Here is a 20899-nt window from a genome sequence, read left to right on the forward strand (position 1 = left end):
CTAAATTATTGTCTTTTAAAAGTCTTCTTGACATTAAAGTGCATATCTTCATTTAAAGAGATGATAGGTTTCATGACTTGACACAGAAAGAAACATGCTTGCATAAGAAAATTTGTATGTTTACACATTTCATTAGTTCCTTTCCTGTGTCTTTAGCAAAGAAATTATTTTATGAAAGTACATAATCCTCTCATAAATATCTATCTGGGTCAGGGATCATAAATCCAATCCACAACCTGTCAACAGGTACACATGAAAGCAAAGGAAAGAATTGTGGGATCACAGAATGGTTTGTGTTGGAAGGAACCCTAAAAGCATCTAGCTCCAACCACTTCCATGGGCAGGGACACCTTCCACCAGACTGGATTGCTCGAATCTCCATCCAGGCTTCCCTTGAATATTTCCAGAGGTGGGGCATGTACAGCTTCCCTAGGCATCTTGTTCCAGAGCATCATCATCCCCACAGTAAAGAATTTCTTCCTAATAATCTAATCTAAACTCATCCTCTAAACAAGAGGAAGCCTGGAGTGCTTTTCAAGGAAAACGTATAACGAATGTAAGGAAAAGTTATTTTGTGAAATTAATAAAACTTGTATTATGGGAAGTAATCTGATGACTCCTAGAATGATTGCTTCCTCCCATTTTCTCCTTGTGAGCTAATAAACTAATATGTTTTATAAATTAGTTCTAAAAATGCAAGTATGGTTAGAAAGAGATATAAAGTCTCTGTTACTATGGTTTTCAAGAAGAAGATGGAGAGAACAGTGGACATGAATGATTACTGTGTGAAAATTGTGAGAGATCTAACCTGCTGCCTGAGTTTATGAAAATAGATATTTGATTTTGTGGCAAGGAATGTTGTTTTGCTGATTCTCGGGCTCTTCTCAGGAACATTTTGTATTGCCCGAATCTCAATGCTTTTTGCAAAGAGCATAAAGAGGGAGAAGGACTATTATCTTAGTTTTTCTTGAAAAAAGCTCAAGAAATTTGCATGTTTGCATTTATATAGAGGAAATATACATGCAGGGAATAGTCCCAGATGTGCAGTGAGGTACCAAAAACCACACCCAACTATCCTATTGGAACAAGAATTGATTATGTCCAATAGTTCAATATTTTATTATTTGTATATCACTGTTTCATAGAAGGCACTGGTTTGAGGCTTGGAATTGATGTGACACTTCTTGTGGAGAATGCTGATTGCAAGTTGATAAAGAATGGTGTTGATACATTTCTTAGAGAATATGCTGCAACCATGGTAAAAAAAGAACGTAAAAATAAATAAAATATTGCCTTGTGACATTCCACTTTTTCAAACAGTGGTGAAATGCATATTTTTAATCCCTGTTCCACCCATTTGCATTAGAGCATGTGCTGAGTGGCAAAATATCCCTTAAGGAAAAAAAAAGGAAAGGGAATATGGCTCAAATGGAATGGCAGACCAGTGCTATTTTCAGAAACAAAAGTAGTTACAGTGTTGTTACAGGTTGTATTTTTTTTGCCAGTCTTATTACTGAATGAAGCCCCGACTTTGCTAAAGTTCATCCAATAAAGAGTTTTTTATACCTCATCAGAATGGAGGTTAATCTTGAATTTTATTCATTGTAAAGGCCATGGACAGTGTAATTGTGGAAGATGTGACTGTAAAGAAGGATGGACTGGGAAAAAGTGTGAACATCCACATTCGTGTCCAATGTCAGTTGAAGAAAGTGCTAAGAAATGCCAAGGAAATTCTAATTTGCCTTGCTCTGGAAGAGGTAAGTACATTTCTGGAAGAATTTTCATGCCCTTTAAATGTACTTCCATTAAAATAATTTTTACAGATGTCCAGCATTACTAGTACTGAAAAATGTGTACTTTCTTGGCTTACTGTATAACTTGTAAGTTAGGAGAAGGGAGGAGAAGAATACAAAGGTCATGTATTTTTCCTGCTTTGTGTTTTATTTTACTTCTCTTAACATGTATTTTGGAGGTTTTCAAGGGTGCTTTGAAAATTGCCATAGTTAAGTCTTTACTAAAGATACATTAAAAAAAAAGAATTTATTCTGTGCATTTTTTCACAAAAGCAGCATGAGATTTTCAGCCTGTGTAAATTGTTGTGGCACCATGGTGATAAGGACTGTTTGGATTTATTCTGACTATGAAATTTCCCATTAGGTACAGGACTGACTTCTATAAAATGCAACTGTGGTTCAGCACAGTTTTCTAGTTGGCCACTGGCTTTTCATTTGTAAGTATTTCTTTGTGACTCTGTAGCCTTTTCAAAAGCGTTTGACTAAAAATATATACTAAGTTCTTAAAATACACTTAAAATATGCATTGCAAACAATTTTTCGCAGAACAAAAAGGACCTGCTAATTTTTCTCTGTCACTACATGAAATATGGTTTTCTGTAGAGTGAGGAGAGAAAAGTAAATATGAGACAGAATATTGATAGAACTGGTAATTGAAGTTGTTATGAATTGTGCCCATTTAAGTATTTTCTGGGAAAGGCCTAAATCTTCTCTTGAATTACTGCATTTGACCCTTGATGTCAGTTCATTTGTGATTTATTCTTTCACTAATACTATCTAATATAATCAAAAATTGTAGGCTGTCCACCCAAGTTATCTCTGTGATAATTGTACTATTTTCTCTCTGTAATTGTGTAGCAGCTCGTTTAATTCCTAAATGTAGCATTAGGAATACCTTAAAAGGACTATGTATTAAAAGGCAGTTGCTTCCTCTTTTCTTAATTAAGCTGAAGTTTTCTAATTAACTGTCTCTCTTTTCCTGCTAAAATTTTGCAACAGAATTTTTTTGCTACAAGTTAGTTGGAAAATGGGCATCTGTAGAGAATTAAATGCATTTTATTTTAACATTATTGACAATAACTCTACCCTTTTGGCTTTATAAAAAAACATCTAATGATGTTGGCAGGTTTTCCTGTTGAGATCCTGGCAGTAAAATAGGTAATTTTCAGTGATCTGTTGGTCAAAATTTTCAAAAGCAGTATCTATGGAAACAAAAGGCTTAATTGATAATGGCTTTTACTAAACTTTGACTTCCAAGCAAGAAGAGATCACTGAGGTGTTCAAGGAGAGCAAAAGGCACATATGTGGATTTGGGACATAGTGGGATAGACAGCTGCTGTAATGAAGGAACAAGATATTCTATATTCCAGGCTTGAAAAGAAATTCCCCATGAAAACTTCCGTTTAAAAAAGGAAACCAGTATCTTGTTTTAGTTCTATGAACAATTTTGTTTAAAACATTGGGGAGATATTTGAGTCTACTCATCCGTGTTTTACTGGACAGTGTATTTTTTTTACCCTGGATCGTTGGATTTCCCTTTCTTCCATGATATTTTGGATAAAAAATGTAAGAAACTAGGGGTTATTTCCTATGAAAAATCATCATTGGGCTTGCGCTGTAAAATTTGCTGCCATTTGGAGATCCCACTACTTGTCATAGGCAGAAGTGTGACACAAACAAATGAATCAAAATAAGGTTTTCCAATCAAACACAATCTCTTTCCAGTCTTCAGGAGTGGGAAAGGCCATAGGTTTGTAAAAATATCCCCAAAGTTTCTGATGTCCTCAGAGAAGACTGTGGGACAAGGAAAGAAAAGTCTGAAAAGGAAATGTTGCATTTTCCATTTGAAAACGGTGGTACAAGGGCAGTTATCCTTGCCCAGGTCAGTAATCCACCGTACTGCTGAAGAAGTTGAGTACTTAATGTCCTTGTTTAGTGGGATCTTTTGGTAAGGCAGTTCATATATGGAATGGGATACACAACAGAATATTCAGAGATGCAGGTGCATGACTTCATGATTTTGCCATGTGTTGTGTTTCCTTAAAGAATGTTTTCTGTTTGTTTGGGCATTTTGTTTTTAGATTTAGATACTTTTTTTTTATAGCAATGGAAACAGAGAATTGGCACATCCCACTGAGATTTTGAGAATCCCAAATTCCCATAACTATTAGTCATGTAATCTCAGTGAGAGAAAAAAAGTATAGCAAAAAAAAAAAAAAACAGTGAAAGAACATGTTTTTATGTAACTTTAAATGTATCAGGGGTATATAAAAGTTGTATTAAAAAATTTAGAGAATTAGAAAGAGGTTCAGAAGAACACAATTAGATAATCACTGTCTATAAAATGCTGTAAATTATAATTTCTCAGTCTATATTTTGCTCTTCAGAGGTCAGATGAAATGGTGAACATTGTTTTTAGACTGTAATTCCCTTCCTGATTTTCCCCACTCATAGGAATAATAGGTTTGTTCATGGGTGTTGCTCAGGATGTGGGGAGAGCAGAGAGGCTGCCAAAAAAATATTACACCGTGGTCTTACATTTCTTAGCTGCTCCAGTAGGTGAAGGAGAGAGAAGGCTTCATACTGACATGCAGAGTAGTAAAGGAAAATGTCTACATGTTGAAATGGTGTTATAAAGACAGAGCAATTATAAATTCTCTGTTACATCAATCAGACTGTCTGCACCATCAGTAGGTCCTGCTGTATATGAAGTGAGAGAAGAAAACAAGAACATTCTGGGAATAAAAACACATTAAGTACTTTCCAAAAAATATTTTTTCTACAGAAGTCTTTTGAGGATGAGGAGTGATTCTATAAATCTTCATTCATATAAAGTGAAGATTTCCTTCTACACTTTCATTCCCAAGAGTTGTTTTTTTTTTTACTTGCTGCATGATTTTAACTGTAGATGTAATACTTACTTTCATTTTTTTCACAGTGAAAATATTTTACTTTTAAGAACACACTGTACAGCAAGACCAGCGTCAGAGATAAAGGAAAAGACATACCAAAGAAATCATTATGGTTTGAAATAAAGAGAGAGTATATTGTTGTCAGGATTAAGGGAAAAGACAAACCACTTTTCTCTTTAAAATGCACATCACTCACTTGAGTCTCCCCTTCAGGTACAAAGCAGATTTTAAAATAGTTTTAATAAAAAAGCCTTTAGGAATAGAATTGAAAATAAAAAGAGTAGGTTTTGAGAATAATAGATGAGAGAGGTTTAAAAAATAATCTTGTTTTTTTCACTTACCCTTCATGAATGCAGCCATTCCATGGCAGATTTCCAAAACCAGATAAATGAAAGATCTTCTTGTTGGTATTATCTTTTGGCATTTAAATATATTTTCTATAATTGCTTTTATTTATTTGCTGCATGGAGAAAATGAAACTATTTCTTTATTGGTCAAATTCCTCCTTACACTCCTGCTCTAGCATTGGCTAAGTGAAAAATGAAGGGATTTTTTGATTCTGTACTTAAAAAGATTTCTGTTTTTTTTGAAAAGGCCCCTAGGCCCCATTTTCAAAATACTCAATCGTTAGTTCAAAAATTGTGTGGAATTTTGGAAGTTTACTAACCTCAGTAACTTTGCTGCTCCTTCTCTATTTAAAATTATTAGATTTTGATTGACTTAATGGAAGAGCAACAGTGTTCAGTGCATTCTTACAGATTCCTTGTGGTGAACTAAGACAGTGAATCAATCCTTCTGTAATGCTATTGCCAGTCTGGCAAGATCTGAAGTCTCCTGAAGTCTGAAAGCAAAGGTCAGTGATGACTCCAAAGAGCAGAGCCATTGGCCAGTGCTTGCTGCAAAGACTTAATCCTTTTCTGGAGCATCTTGTGTGCCCTGTTGTATGATACACAGTTTATGCTACTCTGAAACATCTCATTGCATACAGGTTGTTGCGTCAAATGCTGTAGATTCCAGTTGATACAATATGGAGAACATACCCAGAAGGAAAGAAAAACACACATGAGATAATTGTATCTGTGCAGTGACAAGAGTGGATGGAACCTGTATTAAAATAATGTGCTGAATAGCTGCCTAAAACCAGGTGTAGCTATGCAACTGTCTTCTGACCTTTGGAAAGTCTTACATGACTGATGGAAAATACAACATATAATATTCAGCTTGTAAATAATTTTGGGTTGGATCATTGCTATAGCTTCATATGAACCTTTTAATATCATCATTCAGTATATGTTTGAGATTTTTAAAATCTGTAATGTAGTAATCCTGATCTTTTCATATCTCCAACAGGTAAGTCCCTACAGTTGGGTATGATGCCTTAAAAGGATAGAAGGGCTGCTGGTGGCATGTGCCACATCATGAGAATTAGTTCTGTTCTATTACCCCTGCAATCTCATTGAGTATAGTTTCATGGCCTTACAGTTCTGATTCTTTTGTTCTACATGCAGTTATTAGTTAAGGACTTGGAGGTCTCTCTCTACTATGATATTGCCAAAACTGATGAACAAAAAAAAAAAAATTGTGATTTCTATTAGACACTTACAGGGAAACATTGCTTCTGAAACCTATGGCTTGTTGATTCAGTAAGGAGAGATGATAAAGAGAAACTGCTATTTGAATAATTCACTATACTTTCTACATGACAGGATGGGGTCAGAGCAGAAAAGTGTAAACAATCCTAAGGTAAAATCTAGGTTACTACCCCTGATACTAGCTCTTTACTGCAGTCCCTTATTATGCAAATTGTGCTGTTTAATTGAAGTGTAAATTACTGTAATGTACATCATCTCTGAATTTGGCATGCTGTTTTCATTCATTTTGTATGACCCCTGCATTCTGAAGGAGGTCTTAATTAAAGCACTATAGTCGACAGTCTGGCAGCAAGTAGCACTATTAGCTGGTGTAACAAGAACAGAGCACAAATTCAAGTCATGTGTCACATCTCTAGCTTTCATCTCATCAACTTTGAGATCGAGCTCCTTTCTACATCTGTGTTCTTCAAGCAGAGAGGCACTCTTGCTGTGCTATTACTTTATTGCTGAATGAGCTGGCATAACAGTATTTGTAATACAATTTGGAATACTCTTATATACTGGACTGGCACTCTGCACTCGTCTGTTGAAATCTAAGAAAAAATAAAATAAATGTATGCCTCCCACTCCTTTTAGATTAGTATCAATAGTTTAGATCACTGGTTCTAAACAGCCTCTCTGACTCTGGCTCTGTTTGAGCCTTTCTTTCTTAATTGAAGAAGGATGCTCTTGAAACTGTCTTTGTTAGGAAAGCTTCCAAATTTAAAATTTTAATTTTACTGGTGTTTTTTTTTGAAATCAGAAAGTGTTCAGGAGCTCAATACTTCGGTTTTTCTCTGCAGAGAAATGTACTTATTTGTGACCCACCACAGCACTCCTTGCTGTTTTTACTTTATACAATTGTATTTTTGGGAGACATCAAATAGGGACTGAGGAATCAAGGGAATTACGTTTCATTTCTTCAGTGAGCCTTTACTTGCAGTGCTTATAACTAAGTAGTAAAAATACAGTTCATTAAGTACTTTGTTTCTGCATAAGTGCTTTCTTAATCTGTTCTGGTAGAAGCAGGGTGCATTGTAAGATGTCTGTTTCTGAGGTGTAGGTGATATTCTAAGAGTGAGGTTTTTTGCTGTTCTGAATTTTCTTACTTGTTTTCATGGTGAGACTTTTGAGAAGCAATGAAGAATTGAGAAAAAAATAATACATCTGCTTTAGGATGGTACTTAGGAATAAAGGCTGTGGGTTAAAAGCTCAGTAGAAGAAATGAATCTTTAAACCATGGCATAAGTGGCTGGTAGAGTAACAACCATGGATGCCATCTCACCAACAAGAATAATTTGACATGCTCTTTTTCAATATACCATGTTTTCATTAAAATATATTTAATTTTATTCTCACCAGTAAGAAAGGCAGTAAAGGACAAAACAAATTCTGTTGTTTAAATGGATGTTCAGGAGGCCAGATCAATTATATTATTTACATACTATATATCTATCTAATTATTCATATGTGGTATATTAATATGTAATTACTTATTATGAGTGTGATAGCTGTCTGCTACAGAACACCTGAACATCAAGAAAAGATGTAAAAGAAGCTTTGCAGTCTTAGAGCTGAAGGAAGCCTCAAGGTTGGCCTTGCTAATCACAGCCATCTTACATAGTTTTGTTTTTAATGATCCATATGCCTATTGGAGTGTATTAGGAAGCACTGATTTAGGTGAGGTTAATATGAATGGTAAGAACGGCTAGGGTACAAAAGGAACAAATCTATCAAATAGTAGACTTACTGCTCAGGGAGGGAGGCTGCAAGCACTGACTACATGAAAGATACCTCTTATTTTCTCAGTCAGTACCTGTGAAATGCTACCACCTCTGGACACATTGCAAACTTTCTTTTTGTGTGTGATGTTGTCTTCCTCATTCTTGCTCTCATAATTCTTTCTCCTGAAAAGACTACTTTCATCTGTGAAAGACCTTGAAAGCCAGGACTGCCTTCTTTGAGACAGTTAGCTATCTTTGGTACATATTGTCTTCCATATCCCAGTCTTGATTAATTTTCTTTACCTTTATCTCCCCATTTCAATTGACTCTAGTTTGCTGTTCTAAAAGTCAGTACTCAGTGATTGTAGTGTATCTTTTCACATAGTTGGCCTTTTTTTCAGGTGCCCCTGTGTTTTGCAAATTGTTTGAACTTGATATCTTTAGCAGACCAGGGAAGATAATACAGAATGCAAATCAAGGGGGAAAAAGTAATACTTACCTATTGTTTATGTAACATAAATGTTTCAATATTGATATTATTATCCAGAAACACAGTGTGTGAGAAATAATAGTTTTGCTTAAAACCGTGTGTGAATTTGGGTTAAATTTTCAATGCTTGTTGTATTTGTATTCCAGTGAGACTTATAACTGTAGATGACTATATTTTAGAATAATTCACCTATATATTAATATATATTCACCTGTATATTAATATTTTAATAGATCACTGTATTAAATTAGCAAGACAAATTACACTGTTTAAAGATGAAAAAACATGGTTAGTATTCAACATATTCAGGCATAAGTGGATTCTTGCAAGTGCTACACTTTGCTACAGGCTGGCAATTTTAGAATGTTTTCCAGTAGTGGATTGCTGTAATTATCATAATTGCTATTACCTAGTCAAAGACTGGACTGACACTCATTTATGCTAGAATTCCTCTAAATCTTTTTCTGATCTGTCTCTTTCATTTGATTAGATAATGAGCTGCAGATAGGCCCACAACACATCAAGGCCTCTGACGGATGGTATGTGCTTGCAGAGCCTAGAAAACAAATATATTGTTGTCAGTGCTGGACAGAGAAACTGCATACTCCGAAGAGTAAATCCTGACATTTAGAGATTTGAAGTTTCTTTAGTTTCTGTTGAAGGATGCCTAACATACATTAAATATACTTGCTTTTGAGATAATAAACTAATTTTTAAGGAGGTAGAATGTAAGGTATTCATTCCAGTCAGTGAGGATAAAACCAATTCAAATTAATAATAATTTTTAAAATCGCTTAGATTTTTGCTGCTCCAAATTGTCATCCTATTTTGGTTCACTTCAGAAAGTGATGTCTGACAAGAAGTCAGGATTTATGAATGTCTTGAGTACTTGCAGAGATATGGGAATAATTCACACTGACGAAAAGACTGTTCATTGCAATGTGCAAGGGTAATTGTAAGAGGGAATGCTTTTGCAATGCATACAACATGAGATATAGATGCAAGTTCATTTTGCATTTGTGGAAGCAACACAGCTATTTAAAATGGAAATACCTTTAAGTACCTTCTCTCATGACTTTGGTGTATCAAGTATTCTTAGTTTTACCACAGTAACAGGAGATATTCCAAAAGAATCTCTGTTGGAAAAAAGAAGCAATTGAGATGCGTGCACATTTATATGAGAGCTAATTAGATTTAACAGCTTGTTTACTAGAACAAATATCTCCTGTAAAGTCATGAAGTTGCACTGTGCAGCAAAAACTGAGATTAAGGCTGTACTGTCCAAAATATTTACTCATCATTTACTCATAAGAAATGTATGTATATTGAAACATTAGTGCATGAGTCAACTTGCATTTGGAAATGCAGGACTGACTTGTGTATGCACAAAAGAGTCAAGTCATCATGTTAAATAGATGCTAGCTATTGTAAACACAGAGGAATGTTCTGGGTGACGTTAATCTTAAATTTATGATCATAAAAATATGATACTTCAGCCTTTAGTTTTGGTGGAATGATAGTATTTCTAAATCAGAAATTTTGCCCATTTCTTCTATATTTCTGTGTTATTGTAAGGTGAATTGTCATAACTCATACTTTATCCTTCTGTCCTTAAAAGAATTACTATTGGGCTAACCCTTAGATGCCTCCATTTTGGTTCTATGAAACATAGCAATATACGAAATTATTTACCTCAAATGTAATGTCTCACTACAGTATAAATAAAGGTAATAGAAGTCTACTGGAGAAAGGAACCTCTGCTGTTGATATGCAGGTAAGTCCTTTTCCTGAATACTGGTCATTTGTAGAGTGTTTTGAGCTGCCTTGGCAGCATGCTAGCGAGTTAGTTCTGTGGATCACCCCAAGGCACTGAAACCCCACTGCTTGTCTAAAGTTGGATTGATAGAACAGCCACTGGGCTACTTTTACCCTGTGCCAGCTAGTATTCTCTCCAAACAATTCCGGGTAATAGTTCAGGAATTTGTATGGGCTAGTTACTGGTCCCAGTAAGCAGTCTGGATGAGACTGCCTTCATGGAAGCCCCTTTGATAGTACAGATGCCATTTCTTCCCTGCCAATTGGCCTCAGTGCCAGGGAACTGCCCCAATCCCATTTAATAATACTGTACTGTGATTATTCTCGGGAAGATTTCTGCACTGAGGTTGGTGTGGTGTCTAGGAAGCCTTCAGGAAAAGATGAAAGAAGGAGAAGAATTTGCAGCACATCATGTTACAAAATGAGTTATTCAACTCCCATGGTAACTGTATATCAGTAGGGTGTTTGAAGGACATAGGGACAAAGATTAAACATTTCTTAAAATTCTATTAGGAAGAGAGGTGATAAAAGCTAAGCCAACTTTATTTTTCTGGTAGTCAAAACCAGACTTGCATATTTATATCAATAGTTATGTTCTGCTTTATTAAATTCTAAAGTGCTGTTTGCCACCCTCGCATGAAGCACTGACTGATACATTAGAGATACAGGTATTTCTAAGAGTCAGAACACTATCAAGGTAATTTATTAAGTCATTTAATCTCATTTTCAAAGTAGGTAGGCTTTCCTGTCAAGAAAAAAAGTCCATCTTTCTTTCAACAAACTTTTAGAAGTTAATACATTTAGCAAATGCTAAATTAATGAAACCAACATGACCTTGATATTTAAGCTGAACTTCTACTGTATTACTTTCAGGGATTTCTTCTTTGGTGTAAGCATACATAGTGATCAATATATGATTTATGAGGAAAAAAATACAGTATCTTGCAAAAGCATTTTCTTTTCTGGTGAAAGTAAAAAGTAAATGTTGTAAGTTGCTGTTAAATAAGAATGTCTGTAAAAAGATATTCTTCAGAGTTTTAAAAGTCCATCAAACACCTATTTACAAAACTCAGCAACATTTCTTTATGGATAGTGCTTTAAAGGATTTTGTTCCCTGTGATTTTATAAGCAATTGCATCCTTTCTTTGCGTAGAAAAACTGAAATGACAGCATAATCTCCTTGAGAGAGAGTTGTATGGAATTGTTTCCTGACTTTTACATGCTTTTAGAGATATCTGTGTATTGTGAGACCTGAGTAAAGGCTGGACTAAATATTTAAAATGGAAGCAAGGAACATGGAGACAAGTGCAGTTGCAGGAAACATTGGCTTTTGATCTCTCATCAAGAGGTTTTGCAGTTATCAGTGAATAGTGGAAAGTAGGTAACAAATAAATACAGGTAACAAATAAAAAGCCCAAATATTTTCTAAAATATTTGTTAGATATAAGTCTAAATATTTATATGAAATCTCAGCAATAACTCCAAGGTGAATTTGTTTTCTGCAATTTATGTTTGGAGAAAACTTGTGTAAAGTTCAGGGACAGTTCAAAGTTAAGAAAAGTCATGCTGAAAGCTAATTCTGCATACTGATACATTACTAACAAAAGTCTTCTTCCCAGTCAAATTCTTTGTCCCAGAATTTGTGGTTCTCTTTCTGAGACAGGGTTCCACAAGAGGAACTAGAAATTGCCATAATACATTATGTCATTTTGTTTCCTGAATGTTACTAATGCACTTCTTTTACAGGAACTGCTGAAGTTTGTCTAATAGGCCTGTGGGTTCAAATGTTCTGCCCTTTCCTTGCCACCTTCATTTGTCCAGTGCGCAGAATACTTTCAGGAGACAGCTTTGTCAGCTCTGTTAGGAAAATTATTTCATGGAATACTTGAAGTCAGATATTTGTCCATGTCTTTGTACTTTTTAGTTTGTCATCTTAATCACACTTCATAAAGCCAATAAAGGAAGACATGACCCCAAAAAATAAGTGCTTCTGATTAAATTCTACTTTGAGTAAAATTAACTGTTTCCTCAGCTCTCCAATTCTAAAATTTAAAGCAAGCACAGTGTTGGGTGAAACCAAGCAAAACAACTGTCTTACATTATACAGCTTTTCAGAAAGACAGATAAATACCAGATTCAAGAAGCTGCTGTTTCATAAACATAATAATCCTTGCTGAATCTGGTCCCTCTGAGACACAGAAGCAGAAAGGGCAGGAAAATCAGATAGTAAACATTACTGGTATTATTTGAACCTTTGGATTTTTGGGTTGTTCTGGATTTGTTTGTTTGTTGCTTTTTTGTTTTTGTTTTTATTTTTTTTCTCTCATGGGTCATAGTTGTGATTTTAAAGATAGAGTATGTGAAGACATGCTGCTCCTAAGTTTTTGTAAAGTGCAATATGTGCACCCTTTCTTTCTCATATGTACTATAATAAATAATTCTTATCTACTTTACTTATTATAAAGCAGTAATTGCCTAATTAGATGTTTCAAAATGACAGCACTTTAACAGTGAATGTTTTATAAAATTTGTAGGACAGAGTATTGAACATGGAACCATAGGTCTGGTGGGGTCCCTTGATCAGTTTGCTCAAGAATCTTTTAAAATCATTTTGTGCCTCGTTCATGCAGGCCACCATAGGAGCTGTGTGTTTGGAGCTAATGTGTTAATAGCAACCCTTTGGTTGCTGTAGTTGTTTTTCTTCCCATTGGGAGAGGTGTCCATTTAGTAACTATGCCAGCACTGGGAATGTTTATAAGGCTGTGGGACCACACTCACAAAAAATCTTTCTTTCTAAGTGGATTGTGAACCCAGTCTGTTATTTCCCACTAGGGACTTGTTTCCAAACATAAGGCAGTGATTAAGAATAGACATTGAAGAGAAACCTGGGACATAACACCTTCTTTTAAGTTCAGAGATTTCTTTTTAAAGAAATGACTTTAGGAGTTGTTTGCAGGGTGTGAAAGTGGCAACCTTACCCCACCTAGCAACTTATAAACAGTGCTACTTATTGTTATTGCCGGTAGATGGCATTCTTTATATTAACTAAATAACTAACAGTTTGAAAGGTTTTGGTTGGTTAGTTTTTTTCTGGGGGGGTGGTTTCTTTGCAGGGAGGGAGGGTGGATTATAGACATTTGCTTTTCAGGTTATTCATGGAAATTATGCATGTCTGCTATTTTGAAATGCCTGTCAGAATTCCTTATTTTAGTTCAGCAAAAAATCTTACTGGTTTGGTTTTTTTTGTTTGTTTGTTTTTTGTTTTAATGGAATCTAATGAGAAGACTTTTCATGCATTAATCATATTAGAATCCATGACCTTTGCAATGAAAAATGAACAACTGAAATGTAGAAGATATTTCAAGATCCATAAAAATTCAAAATGTATTGCATATTCCAGTGCATAATCCAGATATTGATCATTGTGGGTTTTGCCTGAGCTGAATATTTATTTCACAGGCACCGATGAGTAAATAGGAGCCTGTAGGTGTAGAAGAGATTACAGGCAACCTCATCCCTGATAAGTCACAGCTGTACTGATTACCAAAGAAGATGAACAGCCTTGCCCTTAATGGATCACAGCTGTGACTAACAGAGACATGTGATAAAAGGGATGGGTTGGCTGGTCAGGGGGGGCACTTGAGGACCTGAAGAACGAGGACCTTGGGGAGACAGAGGAGTACTGAGGAAGAAGGAGTGATCCAGAGAGACACAAAGAAGAACGAACAAGGAAGAGAGCTGCTGCAGTAAAAGATCTGCTGTGAGGTCATTCTGGGTCCGATGGAGTCAGAGCCTGCTGCTGGAGCCTGCAGTCACAGCTGAGCTGGGTGAAAGCTGAGTTCAGAGTCTGCAAACCAATACTTGCAGTCACAGTCCAGCAGGAAATAGCCACAGTCAGAGCCTGCAGTTGGACCCTACAGTAGGAGCTTGCTCTAATCACAGTCAGGATGGCAAAGCTGTAAGGAAAAACAAACTGGGACCCTTTTCATGGTGTTGAATGAGACCTCTGAGAGGCCCGCTGCAACAGGAACCATATACCTCAGAAGGTGTGTGGACTAAAACTGTAATTTCACCAGCTGGGATACTGGAATAGAGTACCCTTGGCTCAGTTTGCTCTCACCTGTGGACATGTTCCATTGCCTTATACCCGTGAAAGTGAGCTCACAGTGAGTGTGAGCAGCTGCCTCTCAGATTCTGGGCAAATGAGCCTCCTCTGGCTGGGGAAGGTACTGCCAAATGCAGAACATTTTCCAGCTATTGACAATTAGTGATAATGAATGTCTATCTAAAATAATGAATTTATACCAGTAATGGCTCAGTTTTTAAACCAGGCCTTTGAGTTGCAGTGACTTTCAACCCTTAATAATGTGCAGTTGTGTCAAGCTAAAGAACTAATTTGGAAGGCCCTGTGTTGCCAGTTCAGTTGACCTGGACAGGCTTACACCTTCTAACTCTGAAGAAAAAAATCAGGCTTTTATCTAACTGCATGTTTGTGCTTACTAGAAGAAAAATCCATTATTCCTAGGACTATCAGAAGCCCTTTAGGTTGTGATCTGGTTGCAGTGGTGATGCTTATCGTGACCCTGTAGTTAGAGGATCAAGTTAAGAGCCAGGCAAGAAGATATTTTAACTATGTTTATGATTATGAACAAAATTCCCATGGAAAGAATAGTCAGGTCATCAGTAATGCTCTGCTACCCAGAGGTTATTCCATTTACCCAGTCTTCATTGGAAATGACCTTGAGAGACTGTGCTTTTTTAGAGAAAATACTACCTCAACACATGAGGAATCACATTAATTTTATGTAGAGAAGAAAGGTATTTATCCCCTACTGCATGAAGGTTCAGGTTTTTATACAGAACACACACTGGTGCAGAACTGAAGAGTAACTCAAAGTGTCTCCCACCCCTTAAAGTGTCCTATAAGCTTTGGATGAGCTATGGAGAAAAAGAGATTTAATATAAAGCAGAAATACCACAAATAGATGCAGAGATGTCTACTTATGTAATGACGTACTAGAATTCTGTTTTCTGCTTATCTGTTGAATTAAGGGTGCAATTTAATATTTATCAACTAAGTTTGGTATAATATCCTAATCCATGCCTTTGCCAAAAAGCACAGACTGCTAATCTGCTTTATCGTTATTGGATTAACTTGAGTTGACATGCAAATGTTATGAATTCTGGATCTTCTCATTCAAGTTTTTACCTCTAGTAACATTTGTTTGAGCTTGTGCCCAGATGAGTAATAGTTTTGTTTTAATAGTTTCAGTATGTTTTAATACTTAAAAGCTGTTACCATAAGCAAGAAATATGCTATATTTTCCCCTCTTCTTCTGGATGTAAGAAGAACAGGATATCTGATCCGAACAGCCTGAACTTTATTTTGTATTAACTATATTTTTGTTTCATATCACAGATTCCAAGATATTTTTGATACCTCTGTGTGAGCTTAGCTGATCCCTCGGCAATTGGAATGTGATGCATCATTGATTATCATAAAATACAGATATTTGTAAGAAGTAATCAACTTAAAGGCCTCTTGGTCTTGTATATATGAAGCAGTCAATTTGTTTACTGGCTTCCTTCACTGACTAGTTGTTGGCAACTGGTTTCTGACTGGAGATATCACCATGATCTTAGGGTCAAGAAAGTATTTGTCCAGGTTTTGTGGGGATACAGAGGAAAAATAATTGAATAATAAACATACAATTATAACTTTATCAGAATTTTCAGCGATTAACACAGCACAAATTACAATGGTGAATAGAGGTAAATCAGAAGTGTAAATTTGGCTCTATCACTTCCTAAGCCTTAAGAGTTCTTGGGTGATAATGTCAATCAATTAAGATGCAGGGGGAGAAAAAGCTCCAAAAAGACAGAAGGGAGAGTGTTCCAAATATAAATACAAATGTATTAACTAACAATAACGCATGTTTTACAGAGGTCTGAAATTGTGCTGTGATGAACAGTTGCACCTAAATCAAAGCAACTTGCACAAAAATCTGTCACCTATATCATTCTCACACACCAAACTTCAGACATCAATTGCAGTTCCACTTTTGGGTCATCTCAGTAAACATATTTATAGTAGGTCACAGGAATTTCAGGGAAAACCTTTCATTCCATTTGTGATGTTGAGCACTGTCAAGCTTATGAGCATCTTGAAGAGATAATCAGTCTTCTGGTCAGGAAGCTTAAACATCAGTAGACTTGCAAGTTCTACCAGTTTCTCTTGAGATCAGATAGATCACTTTTCAGATGACAAACTTTCAAGGATGATCTGATAAGCAGCTACTTTGTAGAAAGAAAAGTCATCTACAGGATTTGTTCTGTTCAGCAGTTTTTCTTGCTTCTGTGCTTAACTTGCAAGTACTTCAGGCTGTAATTATCATTGCAGCAAAGAGTTATGAAATCTTACATGATGTGTTTGGGTTAGCTAGATCCATCTAGCATGTCTAATAGGACATGCAAATACAGCCAGTGGTATGTAATATCTTAAAATCTGAGGCTCCTTTAGGTGTGAATTATAACTCACACTAAGTAATGACCTTATAAGTAGTGCTTATTGATGTGGAATTGCATATGGACTGACATTTTGTCATGTTTCTGTTTCTGAAGAGCTGCTTCTGAGATGCTAAATGTGGTTCTTTCTCAAAGGGAATTACTCATATCCTCACACATTTGATATTATGATGTAATACCTGAAAAATATGTATTTTCAGGTATTATTCCACCTTGTCCATCTTGTGGTGTTACAGTCCTTAGAGTGTTACACATTGAACTGAATCAGCAAGGTGACATAATCTCTTCTAGATTAATATAAAAGGATTGTGGAGTAATAGATCATTTAGATAATGGAGTGTTGTAATCATTTATGCTACTTAAAATCCTGTAAATTAGAAATTCCTTGGAGAAGGGTGACTTCTTGACAGCTGTCTTTTATCAGCTAGAAAAGGCTGTATCACCTCCCATATAGCGGGTTTTCTTTGGACATTAACATGCCTAGGCTTCCAATGCTGGAGCATTTATTCATAGGGTGCATGACTGCAGGCATCATATTTTCAAATGTAATTCTTCATTTTCATTTATCTAGCTTGTGCCTCTATAAGAATTCATATTTGTGAATGGAATTTACTTACACAGGCATTCATAGAACCTCAATATTGCTGCACTTTTCATATTTTAAATTTAGAGCAAAGCTTGGCTCAGAAAACCAACAGAATTTTTCAGTTTTCTTCCAGACTAAAGTAAATAAGCCAGTCAGGGACCTGATTACAATCTTAACATGGAGTTACTTTGTGTCAGTAAGGACTGTGCAGTGCTAAAAGGTAATGGACTCTGCACTGTATTACGGAGAGCATGTTAAAGTTTCTAAACTGTTTTTTCAGAATCCTAAATGTGTTGTGGTCTATATTTTTTGGGGTAGTTTTGGTGAATCTTCATAATAATGATATATTTCTAGAATAGGATTTGCTTAATAATGGTAGAAATGTTTCAGTGTAAGGCACTATCATTAATAACAAAAAGCTGCATAATCAATATATGATGTAAATCTTCACTTTAGCTTTTTACAGCTCCTGTGGAGACAGTGGGGGCTGAATGAAGAAACATTAATGACAAGGTGAAGTGTTCCTGCTGTATCTGAATGTCTACATACATCTCGGTAGAAAAGCAGTAAAAAAAAAAAAAAAAAGGAGGAGGATTAGGACGGAAAGGAGAAGGAGGTGCTCCATGGCAGAGCACACATCCATGGAGGACCTGCACTGAAGCAGGGGAGAAATGTGAGGAGGGAGGGAGGCAGAGATGACCTGACCAGAACTTCCATTGCCCTTTCCCCCTGAGCCTCTTCTGGCAGGGAAGGAGAAAAGTCTCCGAAGTGCAATAGTGAAGCTGAACATGGGAAAGGGATAAGATATGTTTAGTTTTAATGTTTGCCTTTTTGTTTCCAAGAACTCAGATTAGTAATTAAATATCTAATATTACCATATATTAAATATTCATTACTAGTAGTTAAATATTTATTTTTACAATGAAAATGTTCTCCAAGTTAGGCCTGTTTTGCCCACTGAGTTTAGCTTTGAAAAAACAATTCACAATTCAGATGCTTGGGTTCCATACAGACACATACTGAGGTCATTAGTTTTTGTTTTATTTAGGATGAAGCTTTATCTTCAAGAAAAGCCTGACTCTCATTTGAAAGGTGAAAACAGCACTTTCTCTAACTGCATTTTGATTTTAAAAGACTTTTCTTACTATAACCACTTGCAATCTAATTACCTGACAAGTCCTTGATACTGTCTCATTTACTCAATTCAAGAATTAAAAAATAAATTAAATTAAATTAAAAAATTAATTCTGGGGCTGGCCTACAAGGAAAGAGAAAAAAGGTTCCTTGTTCCCACAAAATCATTGTTTTAATTGATTCATTTGTCAAATGGTAGTTATCCTTAATTAAGACTGAAAACTATTGCATGAAACTGTGTGATGATGGTGATTGCTGTTGTGGACTAAGACTGAACAATGACTACTAATACCTGGTCTGAATGATACAGACTCATAAACTCTCAATACTTGCATGGAGTTTTGTTACAGCTGTATTCTGCATGGTCTTGGTGTCACATTAAAAGAAATATCTGAGTATTCCAAATAAGCAAAACAAAAATCATCATTCAGGAGGTATACTTTTATTGCACTGTATATTCATTGCACTGTACTTGTTTTTGAGTACTAGTATGTTTGATATAAGGTCAAGTAGTACCAAAGTGAGAATTTCTTTACAATTAGTTCTAAGTAGCTAACAGGATAGGAAAGAGTAGATGAGAAAATAAGGCAAACACTTCTAACAACAGTCAAAGATGATGCTATGCTAAGCATCACTAAGTGATGTAGTTAGTGGAACCTGTTCTCCCTTCCAAAATGCCCCAAATAATGGTGATTCTAACTGGGCTTGTAACAAAGTTTGCCATGCAATGTTTACACTTACAATGTATGCAATGCTATGAATTTCACAAAGAAATACACCACAGGATAGTTTTGTGGTTTGCAAGTAGCTTGAGGGTAACCTCTTTCTTCAGACTGAGATAGCTCAGACCACTTTTAATATTTGCTTTCAAAGATACAACATTAGTGTTAAGGATAAAATACTGCATGGTGAGTCTTTTAAATGTCACTATTTGCGTGTGAGTAGATGCATAATGGCAGGCTAATGATTCTGCTCTGTCTATATGCTCAATAAACCAAACTGAGGTTTATATTTAGGTCCTGCATTTAGTCACCAGCTTCATTTCAGTTACAGAATAATCATTTGTATTCTCTTAGTGCCTCTGCTCTTCACTGGGGAATTAGAGCAGTATTTCTTTAAGCACTGTAAGCCTACATGGCAACAAGGGATGACTTCTGTCTGAAGAGGTTTCCTGTTTAAGGAGGGACTGTTCTGTTCCATTGTCAATAATTAAGGGCGCATGGGAACAAAAGGGAACATTCCCTTCTCAGGATTAGTGTGCCTGAGATTTTAACTGTTCTCTTGTCTTCTCTGTTATAATGTTAATTTCTCTGCTCTGAGGTTTGACAAACTATGTTTTATTGTGAGGCCTGATATTCCCCAGTAAGAAACACATTATCAAATATTTTAAAACAGCATGATGGATTATTTTGAACTTTTAAACTTAAATACTGAGTAACATTGGCTTTCACTGCCCATAATGGGGTTCAAGAACCTTCATAATTGCCTACCATCTTAATGGATCCATGAGGAGTAATTACAGTAATTAATATTTCAAAACAACACAGATTAATTAGACTGCATCATACATTTATCACTAGCTTCATATTCACTCTGGTAGGCATTTTTTTCACTGCTTTTTATTTAGTGTGATTTGGGTTTGTATTTGGTGCCATGCACACTTTTGACAAAGAAATAATGGGCAGTTCTAATAATGGAGACAAACTTGGTACTTGGTTGAGAAACTTCAACATGGCTATCTATTATTTTTCATTTCATGCCTTATAGCTTCTGTCAGTTGATTCAAAGAGGACTTTGGGATGCCATAAGGAACAGCAAAAATTTCAAAACAAAATGAAACCTCTTGCATAATTATTTTTAAGTGCTATTTGATAGCAACTGAAGGAATTGTCTTCATTTTATGAGTGCAAAGGTATCAATGGCAATGGTGTTTCCAATTTGACCTACAACATCAGTGTATACAAAATCATGTAAGTTTACGTATTCACAGCTGCATTCAAAACACTAGAAGGATGATTGTGTTTCCATTCTTAGGAGTCAGTGAGAGGAGTCTACACCTCTTTCAGAGTTCTGACCTTCATTTGAAGGTGTTGAAATGATCTTTCTGATTGTTGTTTCAAGTTCATAGGGAGAAATGGAGAAAATTTTGAGAATGGAACAAGGCAAGGACTAACTATGAACCCCCCCTCCTTTTTTTTTTTTTTTTTTTTTTTTCCCCTTTGCTTTACCTTCCTGGAAGCTTACTGCTTTGATACCTGGAAAGAAATGGGCTTCTCTATACATTCAACC

The 20899-nt window shown here is 35.7% G+C and overlaps 1 protein-coding gene across 1 annotated transcript in view; it reads left to right on the forward strand.

The window, feature by feature from the left end:
- The window catches only part of ITGBL1 (integrin subunit beta like 1), a 124112-nt gene that overhangs the window by 66055 nt on the left and 37158 nt on the right, over positions 1–20899 (forward strand). The window contains exon 7 of the mRNA XM_062514920.1: positions 1611–1761. Coding sequence (XP_062370904.1) covers positions 1611–1761 — 151 coding nt within the window. The remainder of the gene's footprint in view (positions 1–1610; positions 1762–20899) is intronic.

The sequence above is a fragment of the Cinclus cinclus genome, chromosome 2 (assembly GCF_963662255.1).
Source record: "Cinclus cinclus chromosome 2, bCinCin1.1, whole genome shotgun sequence".
Classification (NCBI taxonomy): domain Eukaryota; kingdom Metazoa; phylum Chordata; class Aves; order Passeriformes; family Cinclidae; genus Cinclus; species Cinclus cinclus.